Genomic DNA, 13,134 nt, shown 5'->3' on the forward strand with positions numbered 1-13,134 from the left:
CACTCATACTCAATATGTGCATCTCTATTGTCCTTTGGGTCACTTACATTTTTGATTCTTCACAAATTTTAGTATTCCATAATCCCCAGCCCTGTTGGATCACCAGGAGAACACTATTGTTTGTTTTTTTAAATGGGGTTTAGTATTGAAGGAACACAGATTTGAGTGTGACTCATAGCTCCCTGTAACCATGCATTTTGCAGTCTTAGAGGATGGGGATGATCTAGAGCTGTGACACATAAGCAGTATGCCTTCTGACTAAAAGGTTAGCCTATACTTTAGTTAAAGCCTTAGGTCAGTGAAGCATAGAAAGGAGACATGCTCAAGCTCACCATCATGACTTTCAGCCAGATCATAGAGTCCCATCACCAAAATTTAGTTTCCTGGGAAAACCAAAAATAATGGGTAGAGATGGTAAGTCATCCCATACCAAGGACGTTGGCTGTGTGCCTGGGCAGGTAATGTACCAAAACCACTTGTTGACTCTAAGGGAACTAATTGGGTTTTCTAGTGAACAGAAGACAGGGACACAAGAGGATCAAGGATTTAGGTCCCATGAAAGCTCTCTTCACCAGCTGGATAGTGGAATACAGAGATAAACCATATGGAAAGAATGTGGGCCAAAATCTGGATGAAGAACAAGCTGAATTTATATTACTGGGGTAATGAGCAAGATGGCAGGGATGCCTGAGTTTGAGAGAAACACTGTCTGGACTAACGAGAGGGCCTGGACTTACAGGCCACTTGTTTTCTGCCTTATCCTCTGGCTTTGGAAGTCCCAAGGGAATAGTTGCCACCTATGTTAATACTATCTATTAGGGGATGGACTTCATTCAGCCTGAGACATCTACCTTCCAGAATTGAGGCTAGGGGCCAGTGGGTCTGAGGAAACTTGTTTCCCCATACAGTATAGGAAGACTGCATGTTCAGAATTGGCACTGAACCACACCAAAGCTGTCCACAGCTTCTGGCCAGTGACCAGACTGACATATGATACCAATGGGGGATGCTTGAGGATGTCTAGGGATAACTGAAATAATAAGGAATAAGATAAATAAGACAAAAGTGAAAGTCCCTGTCCTCACAGAGTTTCCATTCTAATGGAGAACAACAGATATATATATATATATATAGATATATATATATATATATAGTATGCACAGAATACTGTATATACAAAAAGAATAAAAAAGGCTTCATGTGGAAGGTGATGTGTGAGTAGAGTCTTAGAGGAAACTAGGATTCCAAAGGATAGAAGTGAGAAGGAAATATCCATCAGGAATAGGGGATAGCCAGTACAAAGGCATGGAGATGAAAGATGGAGTGTCTAAGTGTAAGGAACAGTATATAGGCCAGCCTGCAGAGTGCATGGAGAAGAGTAGTTTATATCTGATCATAGAAGAAATAAGGAATCACTGGAGTTTATTGAGTAGGAAGAAGACATGGTCAGATCTGTATATTAGGCAAATTATTGTGGCTCTGTGGAAAAAGAATTGGAGTGGAGAAAGACTTAAGGTAGGGAGATCAAATAGAAGAGCATTGCAGTAATCCAGGTAAGACATGATAAAGGCCTGAATTAGGGGCAGTGGCTATGTGAGAGGAGTGAAGGGAACATATTAGAGCCATGTTGTGAAGTAGGAAATGACTAGATTTAGCAATAGATTGGATATGTGGGGTGAATGGTGTCAGAGATAACTCCTCCAACATTGTGAATTTGGGTGAGAGGAAGGACAGTGGTACCCTCCATACTTGCAAGGAAGTTTGGGACAGGACTAGATTTTGGGGAAAAGATAATGAGTTCTGTTTGCAGGTGTTTGAGATGTCTACAATATCCAGTTAGAAGCATATTGCAAGAGGGAGCTACTTCTACATAATGGAGACTATACAGGTATAGCCGAGTACAGGCACATGGGAACTGTCACAGCAATCTAGAGCTTCTTGTGAAGCTGGAGAGAGCCCTCGGTTGAAGGCTGTTTCATACATGCAGCAAGTAGCTCAAATGGAAGAAGCTGACAGGAATCAGGCTATCTGTTTGACATCAAGCTACACATGGAGCTAGAGAAAGATGCCTATACTAAAGTTCCTGAAGGGAAGCAGCCAGATAGGGATAATGAACGGACATTGGAGTGAGAGAACTGAAGGTTGGTGGTGGGAAAGAGAAAGATTGGCATGGCAGGGGACAAAGAACTAGCCAAAGGAGCCAAAGACTAAACTGTATATGCTGGATGAGTCCCTGTGGAAGATTTCCACCCGACTTCTACAGGTTCAGGTATGAATCCTTTTTTTTTTTTTTAATTGCTAAATAAAAGTTTAATGTTCTTGTTAGCCCGAGGGCTTGTAGGGGAGCCAAGGATGATTTTCAGGAAGCAAAAGGAGGCAGAGACTCAAGTTCACAGCTCTTCCTGGGTAGGGAATACGAACCAGAGAGATTTTTCTGTGAAAGGAGTTCCCCGAGGTTTTCCTCGGGTCCATTGTCATCAGCATCACGTTGTCACCATTTCCTTTTTGAGAGTTTCCAATTCACAGTTTGAGTCCTGGGATCACGCTCGCCATTCCTCTGGGTTTCTGCACTGAGCTTGTAAAAAGCCTGGAATAGAGGAGAGAGAGCGTCCTTCCTTCCTCGGCTTCAGTTGAATGCCGCTGAGTGAATCTTTGATTTGTGAATTATTCTGCACGTGATTTGCTTCTATTGACATAAAGCCGGAACGCCTGTAAGTTCCCTCAGGACTTCAGTTTTTAAATTTAGTTATTACTTTTTTTTTTAGACTCTGAGCGCTCCACTCCTTCCCGGTCCGCTAGACTCCCAGGATCTCTCTCCCTCTCACAGGGGATCTAGAAGTGAGTAGGGGCGGGGCGGGGGTCTGGTGGGGCGTGTACAGAGGGCGGGGCTGTCCTCCCCGCCTTCCTCCCTGCTCCCAGGGCCCCCTGCGCCCCGCCGGCCAGATGCTGACGTGTCCTTCCCTTCCCCACCACGCCGCCGGGTCCCTCCAGACTCTACCACCTCCCGCTGCCCCCGGAAGTCCCACCCTTCAGTTCGTGACGTCACAGCGAATCAGCTCTGTCAATGCCGCTGGGCTCCTTCATCCCGCTGCGAGGCCTGGGGGCGGGGCTCCGCCAACAGAGTGTCGATTGGCTTGGGTTCCGGCGGACCGGGCGTTCTGATTGGGCGGTGGGTGGCAGGTCTCTGGCGCGCTTGCGCGGCGAGTAGAACGTGTGGCGGCGGCCGCTGTAGCGTCCCCTTTTTGCTTCCAGTCCGGTTGCTGGTGCTGCTGTGGACCGATTCCGTCCGTCTGTCCGTCCCAGCCTCTCGCCCGACAGTCTCATCGCCGCGCCGGCCTCTCCTCCACACCCCAGCCGATCGTCCGGAAAACTCTTCTGCTCCATCCATGGCCTCCTCCGCGCAGAGCGGCGGCTCCTCTGGGGGACCCGCACTCCCCACCCTGCAGCGGGGCATCGTCAAGATGGTGAGAAGTGGGGCCCGGGGCACCCAACCCTGCAACCCTTCCGACAGCCGGGCCCGGACCCCGGACCCCGGACCCCGGACCCACCCTGAGTCGTCCTTAAACCGGAGTCTGGCACAGGGACTCCTCCCGCCCTCTCAGGATGTGGAGCCCTGCCTGTCACCCCCAACCCCATACTCCGACCAATTAGTGTGGAAGAGGGACCTCCCCTTCCCCCTTCTCATCCCGGAATCCGAGACAGAAACCCCTCCTTCCCCTTCCTCTTCCCCCATCTCCAACTTTGCACAGAAGCTCCTCTCCCCCATATGCTAAGATGGAACTCTGGGACAGTTTTCCCTCCTTTCTTCTCTTGTCTCTTGGGGAGAAGGATACCCTCCCCTTTGGCCCCCCCGAACTGGAAACTGAAACAGGAATCCTTAACTGTAATCCAAGACAGAGATCCTTTGCACCTCCAAACTGCAGTACACAATCTAGACCTCTTCCCAAACTCAGAGTCTTGGACAAGGGCTCCTCCAGCCCTCCTGTTAGCTGAGGCCCAGGATACTTGTTTTACACTCCAGTGGAGTCTAGAAACGGGGATATAACACCTCCTTACCCTAACCTCCAGTTTTCTCCAGAACAGGATTGGGATAGGATTGTTCTTTTCTGGTTCCTAGAAATGACATGTGGACCCAAACACCTCCCTTGTTCCCTCACTCCCATGCTCACTCACCATGTTTGTTTTAGGCTCTCATTAACTCTCATTTGATACTATCCACCCCCTCCTTGTGATCTCTTCTTTCTCCAGTCCATCCTCTACATAAATGCTGAAATAATCTTCCTAAGGCAAATGGCTGACTGCGTCAGTCTCCTATTCAAAAGTTTTCAGTGTCCTCTCATTACTTTTAGAATAAAATAGAACCCCCTTAGGTTATCATTTAAGGTCTTCCTTCCACAATCTGTCTCCAGCCTACCTTTTAAACCTTACTTCATACTCCTCATAAAGTCATGAACTTTATATTCCTACTAAATTGAACCATTTAGTCTTTCCCGAACTCTGCTAAGTCCACCTCTGCCAAGCTCTTTTCTGAGCCTGGTTGTACACCTCTTTTCTTCTGTTTATCAGTTTCATGTTTGGGGCTCATTTTAAGTGCCACCTCCTTGGTGAAGTATTCCCTGATTCCTCCTCATTGTTAATGCTCTCTGCTTCCTTAGTTTTTCATGTTCTGTACTTATTTGTGATGTGTTGTATCTTCACATTTGAATGTAAGCTCCTTGAGGGCAGGGACTTTATTTTTGGTCATTGTATCTCCAGTGCTTAGTACAGTGGCTTGCAAATAGCAGGTTGTCTAATAAATGTTTGTTGTATTGAATTGGCTGAATTTGAGATGGGGAAGCCTTCTTCCTTCCAGGATAAAACATGAAAGTTGTCTCTGCTACTGCAAAATGGATACCTCTTCTTGTATGCATGTGTGTGAAGGAGTAACATGCATGGATTCTTTCTTAGCAATCTGAGATCAGATTTCTGTTGGAGTCTCAGTCCTCACACTGGGATTTGTTGATTAAGAGAGATAAAAGGTCTTGATAGACCTCCCTTCTCCCTCCTCCCCTCCACTTCATTTTGACATTTACTTAGTCTTGGTTTGCTTTTTTCAGGAGTCTATTATTCAAGTCTTGATAACTGTTCCTGCCTGGAAGCCATTCCTCTCCAGACTTCATCCTCAGCAAACACTTATTAAGCACCTTCTAGGACTCAGGGGTGGGGAACCTGTGACCTCGAGGCTACATGTGGCCCTTTAGGTCCTTGAGTGCTGCCCTTTGAATCCAGACTTCACAGAACAAATCACTGTTATAAAAGGCCTTGAAGCTGAAGGTGCTGAGGATACAACAATAAAAATAACATAGACCTTGTCTATAAACATCTTATATTTGCCCTTACATCTCCTGGGGTGGAGGCAGGAGCAAGCAGATGTGACATACATACAGCAGTATAGTACAGTGCAAGGAGTTTTGGGGGCAAAGGAGAGATCCATACAGAACCTTTTGGAAAAATTTGAAAGAGGTGGTGGCATCTGAGCTCAGCCTTGAATGAAGATGATTCTGAAATGTGGAGGTGAACGTTGGGGTAGGAGTGGTGGATCCTTTTTGGAACAAGATGGAACCTTTTCAATTTGACTCTTCCAGCCTTTTTTTTTTTTTTAGGCTGTAGAATTCTCACATTTTGTCATTGGTAAACCTAAAATTTCTTGCTTTCCCTCTTTTTTCCTGGACTTCTCCCCAACTTACTCCATTCAGAACACTATATTCTCTGATGCTTTTGCACTCCCCATCCCTTCACCCCCTCTCCCCCTCCACCTTATACTTTATTTTGATCAGTGGGGTCTTAATCCTAGCTTTTCATCCTTCCAAATTGTATTTTCAGGCTTTCAATTTAAGGATTTTTTAAAAATCTTGGACTAGGGTCTTTTTTGTTTTGTTTTGGTTTTTTTTTGGCTAGGCAATGGGGTTAAGTGACTTTCCCAGGGTCACACAGCTAGTAAGTGTTTTGTGTCTGAGGCCGGATTTGAACTCAGGTCCTCCTGACTCCAGGGCCAGTGCTCTATCCACTGCGCTACCTAGCTGCCCCTAGGGTCTTTTTAATCTCCCCAAAACACTGATGCCTTCTCAGTAACCGTGGTGTTCTAGGACCTGACCTCCTTCCTTTGATCATTTCCAGATTTCTTGATCCTGATTACTTCCGTTTTCTAGTTAATTTAGTTTGGTTAAACAAACATTTAACAAGTGATTATATGTTTAAGTCATGGCATAGTAGACCAACAGCAGGCCTTGGAGCCAGCTGAGCTGGACAAGTTAATTACTTAATCTCTCAGTGAACCAGACCACTCTAAGACTGTGAATTGCAGAATAGGTTTCTATCTGTGTCGGTGGAGAGAGTTCCCACATCAGGTGTACCCTGTGACAAAGTCCAGCTCCCATTCTGTCCCCATACTCCACCCTCCAATTACCCCAATACAAGGTACCATTTTAAGGACTGAATGAAAAGGTGAAATAAGACAGTATCTGCCCTTAAAGAACATTTTTGTTTTTTTCAGCTGTGATCCAAAAAATCCTGTTAACTATAAACCACATATGAAATTTTATTATAGGCAGTATCTATTAGAGCCCCACAATTTTTGTTCTTATAGAGAGAATAAGGAAGAGTTGAGAGACATTGTGATGTAGTGGTTGAAGAGCTGGCCTCTGGGTCAGGAAGATTTAGGTTAACTGTCTGCTATATGGTGGCTTTGTAACTCTGGGCAAGTCATTTGACCCTCTGAGTCCCCTAGGCAACTCTTGAGGTTGAGGTATACTTGCTTATCTGCATTGATATTATTTCCTCACCTGGAGTTTCCCTCACTACTGAAATCACAGGCCTACATTGTCTACTGCCTCCATCCCCTTTCCAAATGAAAGGCTTCCTCTTTTCTCGATTTAGGATCATAGGATTTATCATTGAAAGGACACTTAGAGAAAATCTAGGTCTGCCCCTTTATTTTATGCATAGGAAACTGAGGCCCAAATAAATTTAAATGATTTGCTCAAGGTTACACAGGTTTTTAGTGGTTAGAGCAGAGATTCTGATTAGAAGAGGATAGTAAGTAGTGCAGTGATAGAGCCCTGGGCCTGAAATCAAGAAGACCTGAGTTCAAATTTGACCTTAGACATTTACTGGCTAGCTGTGTTGCTCTTGGCAAGTCATTTGACTCTGCCTCAGTTTCCTCATCTGTAAAATGAACCAGAGAAGGAAATGGCAAATCACTCTAGTGTCTTTGCCAAGAAAACCCCAAATGGGGTCACGAAGGGTTGGACATGACTAAAATGACTAAACAACATAAATTTAGTGTCAAAAGGGCCCACGAAGGCTGTTTAAGCCAACTCTCATTTTGGACATGAGGAATATGAGGGTTAGAGATGTCACTTCTTCAAGGTCATATAGGGAGCCAGGGGCAGGAATTGAACCCTGCTTCCCTGAATCAAATTTCAGTGTTTTTCACAGTAAAAATCATCTTGTACCTTGTATAGGTATAAAAGAGAAACTAGATCCCAAATTGAACTTCCCTCTATTTTCTTATTTTCATTTCCCATGCCATTCTTGTACCTGTCTCTTATATTAATATCTGGTAGAGATTCAATTAACAAAAAATAGAGTGAGAAGAGAATCTCTGATATCCGTTTTCATTGTGTCTACCAGAAATTTTTGCCTACCCTAGGAAAGAATTACCCCAAAAGATTGCCTAAGTCTACTTAATGTCGAGCATAATCATCATTATCATCAAATTTATATAGCTTTTGAAGGTATGCAAATTCCTTCAGATACATTAGCTCATTTGATCCTCATAACAAATGTGTGGTGTAGGTGTGTGTATATGTGTGTGTGTATATATATATATATATATATATATACATATACATACCTACACCACATATGTATGTGTATGTATATATGTATATCCCTATTTTATAGGTGAGGAAACAGCCTCAGAGAGGTTCAGAAACTTGCCTGGGCCAACACAGCTAGAGAGAGTCTGAGGGGGTCCAGAGTTCAGTACTCTGTCCACTATGCCATGCTGCTTCTATGGTGCAATGTGTGCAATAGGTGTTTAATAATTGTTGAGTTGAATAGCATAGTAGGAACATTAGACAGGAAATTAAAGAGATTTGCCCGTAAGTAGCTGTGGCATTTGGGGCAAATCTTGTCACCTCCTTTGCTATCAGTTTCCTATTCTTTATGATGGAGAGGTTGAAGTAAAGGAATCTTAAGTTCTTTCTACTTTTGATGTTTTCTTCTCTGGGATTCAGTTTCCTCATCTGTTAAATGAGGTGGTTGGGCAGTCTATGATTCTAAGTAGCCTCATTTTCTACTGTAATTCGATAGCTTTTTCTTTTCACCATATTTTGTATGTTATAATTTTGTACATGTACTGTGTTTCCATATTACATTGTGAATTCTGTGAAGACAGAGAACCTATTTTAGTTAATCTTTGTATATCTCCCAGTGCTTACCATAGAACTCTTTAGCTATTAGGTGCTTAATGTGGAAATTGACTATAGAGACTATAGTAAAGTGCTTTGGTGGTTGGGGTTGGCAGCACACTTTTCTTTGTGACAGCCTTCTCATTTCTCTTCTGCTTCTCCTGTCAGTTAGGCAACTAGCATTTAAGGCGCTTCTATGTGCCAGGCATGGTGCTAAAAATTGAAGGTAGAAAGAAAGGCAAAAAACTGCCCTTTCAAGAAGCTCTCGGTCTAATGGGGGAGAAAACATACAAACAACTACCGTATAAACGAGATATATGCAGGACAAATTAGAGATAGTCTCAGAATGGAAGGCACTAAGGTTGAAGAAGACTGTGAAAGACTTCTTACAAAAGGTAGGAATTTAGCTGAGATGTAAGGGAAGCATTAGGTGGAGGAGGAAGGGCATAAGTATATATAGCATTTATTCTGTGCCAGCATATATAACATTTGCTCTGTGCCAAGCACTATGCTAAATGCTTTTACAAATATCTCCTTTGATCCTCACAGCAACTTTGAAGTATTATTATCCCCATTTTACAGTTGAGGAAACTGAGGCAGACAGTAGTTAAGTGACTTGTCCAGTCACCCAGCTAGAGCCAGTTCCAGGCATGGGAACAACAGTGAAAATAGTCAGGAGATGGAGTGTCATGTTTGAGGAACAGTAAGGTGGGTGTTGTCACTGGATTGCAGAGTACTTAGAGGGGGAAGTTGGGTGTAAGGAAATTGGAAATGTAGGAAGGGGCCAGGTGTAAAGGATTTTAAGGTTCGAACAGATCATTTTTTATTTGATCCTGGAGGTTATAGAAAGCTACTAGAGTATTGAATAAGGGGTGATAATGGTCATATCTGCACTTTAGGGAGATCAGTTTTGACATCTGAGTGGACAGTGGACTCCATTGGGGATAGATTAGAGGTAAGGAGACCGAGCAGCAGGCTATTGTAGTAATGTAGGTAGGTGGGGATAAGGGCCTCCTGCATCAGTGTTGTGGCAGTACCAGAAGAGAGAAGGGGATATGTAGAAATGACATGAGTTGACAGCTGATTGACTATGGGGTATGAGTGTGGGACGGTGGGAGGATGAGCTGCATTCTTTTTCCTTCCAGGGTTAGAAGCCATTCAAGATAATAGGACAGTAAAGTTGGTAACAATTGAGTTGGTGAAAGGATAGGAACTTGCTTTGGCCGTTACCTACCCATGTTGTAAGTGCCTTCATAAGTAAAAATGTGGCCTTAGTGTAGGTAGAAATATGGCCTTCAGTTGGTTTTGTGTTTAGGAGTAGGAATTTAAAATTCATTGTTCAAGTAGAATGTATCGTTTTTGAATGTTACCTTTTTGTGGTAGTGTAAGGAGACTGAGAATTGGAGAAGCTTTGAAAGAGATGAGCAGGCCACAAGTTTATGCCATAGCAGAGAGCTCATGCCTCAGATGGTATAATGCACTGGTAAATTGAGGTCCTTTCTGCTTTTCTTCTGGGCATGCTTGAATTTTCCTTGAGTGTAATTTTTTCCAGAGATACTGGAACTAATTGGTCTGTTACTTTTGCAGAAAGGTAGAGCCCTGTGATAGGGGAGTGAAGTGAAAGTACTGTAATGATTAAGCAAACAGGTGCTGCTTTCTTCTTGGGAACAAGCTGATTAAATAGACCTGTACTTATTCTGAGAACTTTCTGGTTTTCATGGGTTAAGGCTGCCGTGATATGGCCTGTAGTTGTAGTTTCTTGCAATAGGATGGAGGCTCCAGGAATAATCTCTTTTAACTGTTGGCTACACAGGTGTAGTAAGATTGTTGGGAGGTAAAGGTTATCAGTGGTCTCTGACCAGGAACTTTGCTCATGTGGTTCATAACCTAAATGTGGACTATTTTTTTTTAACTCAAAGGAAGACTTGGGAACAAAGAGGTAAAAATTTCTGGATTTTACAAACTATTGAATGATAGAGGAAGCAAAGGCACCGTCCTGTTATTTGCAGGGAGGGTAGGGAAGCACAATTAGACAGTGATTGGAAAGAAATATGTTGGAGTTGCTCCTCATTGAACAGTCACTGGAAATGATGGAAAAACTGAAGGTTTCTGAACCTGTGGGTTCCTCTGAGGAGTATCCTAGGCTTTCCTTGATAGAAGAAGAAAACTCTCAAGCTAATGTTGGGCCAGGTGATTGAAGATTTCAAGAGCTATAGGCAGGTGTATGTTTTTCCTGTTTCTGTGGGCTTTGATTATTCTTTGTGACTGAAATCAAAGTATAGACTCTGCCATCTGTCTTCACTTGATTTCCTATTGACCTGTTTTTATTTGTATGTTTTCCTATGGTTGGAGGACATATTTTGCTTCTGTAACACTGGGTGAATCTGCCTTGGTTTTTCATCTACCAGAAGAATGAGTGATAGATAGCAGTTTCTTTGATCTTGCTTTTGGGGTAGAGGGTTAAAATAAAGAGTAGTTACAGAATTCTCTCTTTCCCACAAGTCCTTTAGGCCATTGCTTCTACTTACTTATCACATATAGAAAAGGAACAGGAGTGCATCTGTGCTTAGTACAACATTGGTGTCTTTCTTCACTAGGACTTTTCTGGTATTGTCAGCATTTGCCAAACAAAATTTAAATTTCCTTGTGAGTAGCTTTAGTGGAGGTTTTTTTTCTCAGCACACTGTAGTTTAAAGTGCTGACCATAATCTAATTCCCTTTAGTTGAGTATTTCCTATTTTTCAGAAGTTGGAGAGTTTGTGTCTGGGAGGTATTTAATACGTTTGTATTAAAAACTTACTTTGTTCAAGGTGCTGAGCTGGGGAGATAAAAAGATAAATGAGAAACCATCTGACAATTTCAAATCCACATATCTAGTCCTCTTTTGAACTCTAGTCTCTCATCACAAAATCACCTTTTCAACATTTCCAGTTGAATATCCCATCAATAACTCAAACTCAACATGTTTAAAATAGAATCCATATCTTCCTCTCAAAATCAACCCTTCCGCCTTAACAACTGTTTCTATTGAGGGTATCCTTCATTTCATCCAGTCTGGCAGTATTGGAGTCATTCTTGACTTTTTTCTCCTCCCTGTACCCTGATCCAGTCAGTTAATTGCCAAATCTTTTGGTTTCTACCTCCACAAAATCTCTCACATTCATTCCATCCTATCTGCTCATGTGGCCACTTCCATAATTTAGGCCCCAATCCCCTTTTCCCAATACTATTATACTAGTTTTCTAGTTTCACCTCTGCTTGTTTAGTCTTTATGTCATCTAGTCTTTCTACACAGCTACCAAAACGATCTATTGGAGTCTGATCATGTCACTTTCCTCTTCAAAAGCTGTCTGTGTCTCCTGCTTCTAGAATAAAATACCACCTCTTCACCCTATCTCCTCATTTGTACCTTTGTAACACTTTATATTTTTCTTAAGCACTTCTGTTCTAATTTGTAGTAGTTACTTAGGTTTCACTACCCTTATTAAAGTCCAAGTTCTTTGAGAGCTTATATCTCAAGTTTCTCCCCGTGCCTAGCATGGGGCATTGTACACAGCAGGCACTTGGATGTTTGCTGGGTGAATTTTTGGTTAAATGAATAATCCTTTTAAGATTTATATTAGTATGACTTTAGAAGACTTTGCTTTCTCCCTTCAACAAAGATTTATTAAACATGTGGTGTAGGGAAAGCATTGTGAGTAAATAAGATGAACAAGATAGCTCCTTCAGAGAGCTCACTCCAATAGGAGAGGTAAATGTACATAGGCAACATGAGAATGTAAAAGTATAGCCAGAGAGGTAAAAAGTTCAGTGAGAGTCCAGAGGAGAGACTACTCACTGGCAGGATTAGAGAAAGTTTGATGGAAGAGATGACATTTGGGGTCAGCATTTAAGGACAGATGAGAAACGGGCAGACAGAGCTTGGCTGTGGAAGGGTATTCTAGGCAGGCAGAGAGAACAATGTGAACAGAATAATGGAGGTGGGAAAAGATGGGGTGAATTTGGGGAAAGGTAAGTAGTACAGAATTCCACTAGTTAAATTAGATTTAGTAATGCCTTTCCTTGAGTTACTACATACTATTTTAGTGATATGTCTCTCTCTCTCACACACACACACACACACACATTATTTTTAGTGTCCCAGTAAACTTAATTTCCAATTTAAAACCCATTTAACAAATATTGTGAAAGGAGAAGCTGAGAAGGGAAATGACTTCACCTCAGTCATATTTATGTGTCTCTCAAAGTCAAGGACAGCATTTGAGTTCCCTGACTTTTATTCAGGTCTGCCTGCTCAAATGCTAACTACTCTTCTCCCAAGGGATGAGAAAATAAATATTCAGAATGACTTAAGGTGAAGAACTTAGTAGAAGCTAGAGCTAATACATATGCATACCTCTGGCAGCACTGACATATAATTCATCGCTTTTGGGTAACTTTACGGCCTGTAACACCTTATCCTTTATAATCTTCAGTTGGTATTGTTGGTGAAAATTAGTCTCAGTGCTCAGCGGTCAGCATTACATTAAGGGACAGATGGTCTGTCTACTCATTTACTTGGTGAAAAAAGTTAGAGAAGTATACATGAGCATTTCAGGACATAATTTTAGGTACAGAAAGGAAAGCATCAATAAGGAGTAATTCAATTTAGATAGAACCACCAAAGTATTGTTAAAGAAGG

General features: G+C 42.5%; 1 protein-coding gene across 1 annotated transcript in view; it reads left to right on the forward strand.

Moving 5' to 3' along the window:
• Positions 1 to 3,214: 3,214 nt before the first annotated feature.
• SND1 (staphylococcal nuclease and tudor domain containing 1) overlaps positions 3,215 to 13,134 on the forward strand; it is a 439,872-nt gene continuing 429,952 nt past the window's right edge. The window contains exon 1 of the mRNA XM_027840174.1: positions 3,215 to 3,464. Within this exon, the coding sequence (XP_027695975.1) occupies positions 3,387 to 3,464 (78 nt within the window). The 5' untranslated portion in view covers positions 3,215 to 3,386. The remainder of the gene's footprint in view (positions 3,465 to 13,134) is intronic.

Source organism: Vombatus ursinus, unplaced genomic scaffold (genome assembly GCF_900497805.2).
Source record: "Vombatus ursinus unplaced genomic scaffold, bare-nosed wombat genome assembly UNPS02014839.1, whole genome shotgun sequence".
In the NCBI taxonomy this organism is placed as follows: Eukaryota; Metazoa; Chordata; class Mammalia; order Diprotodontia; family Vombatidae; genus Vombatus; species Vombatus ursinus.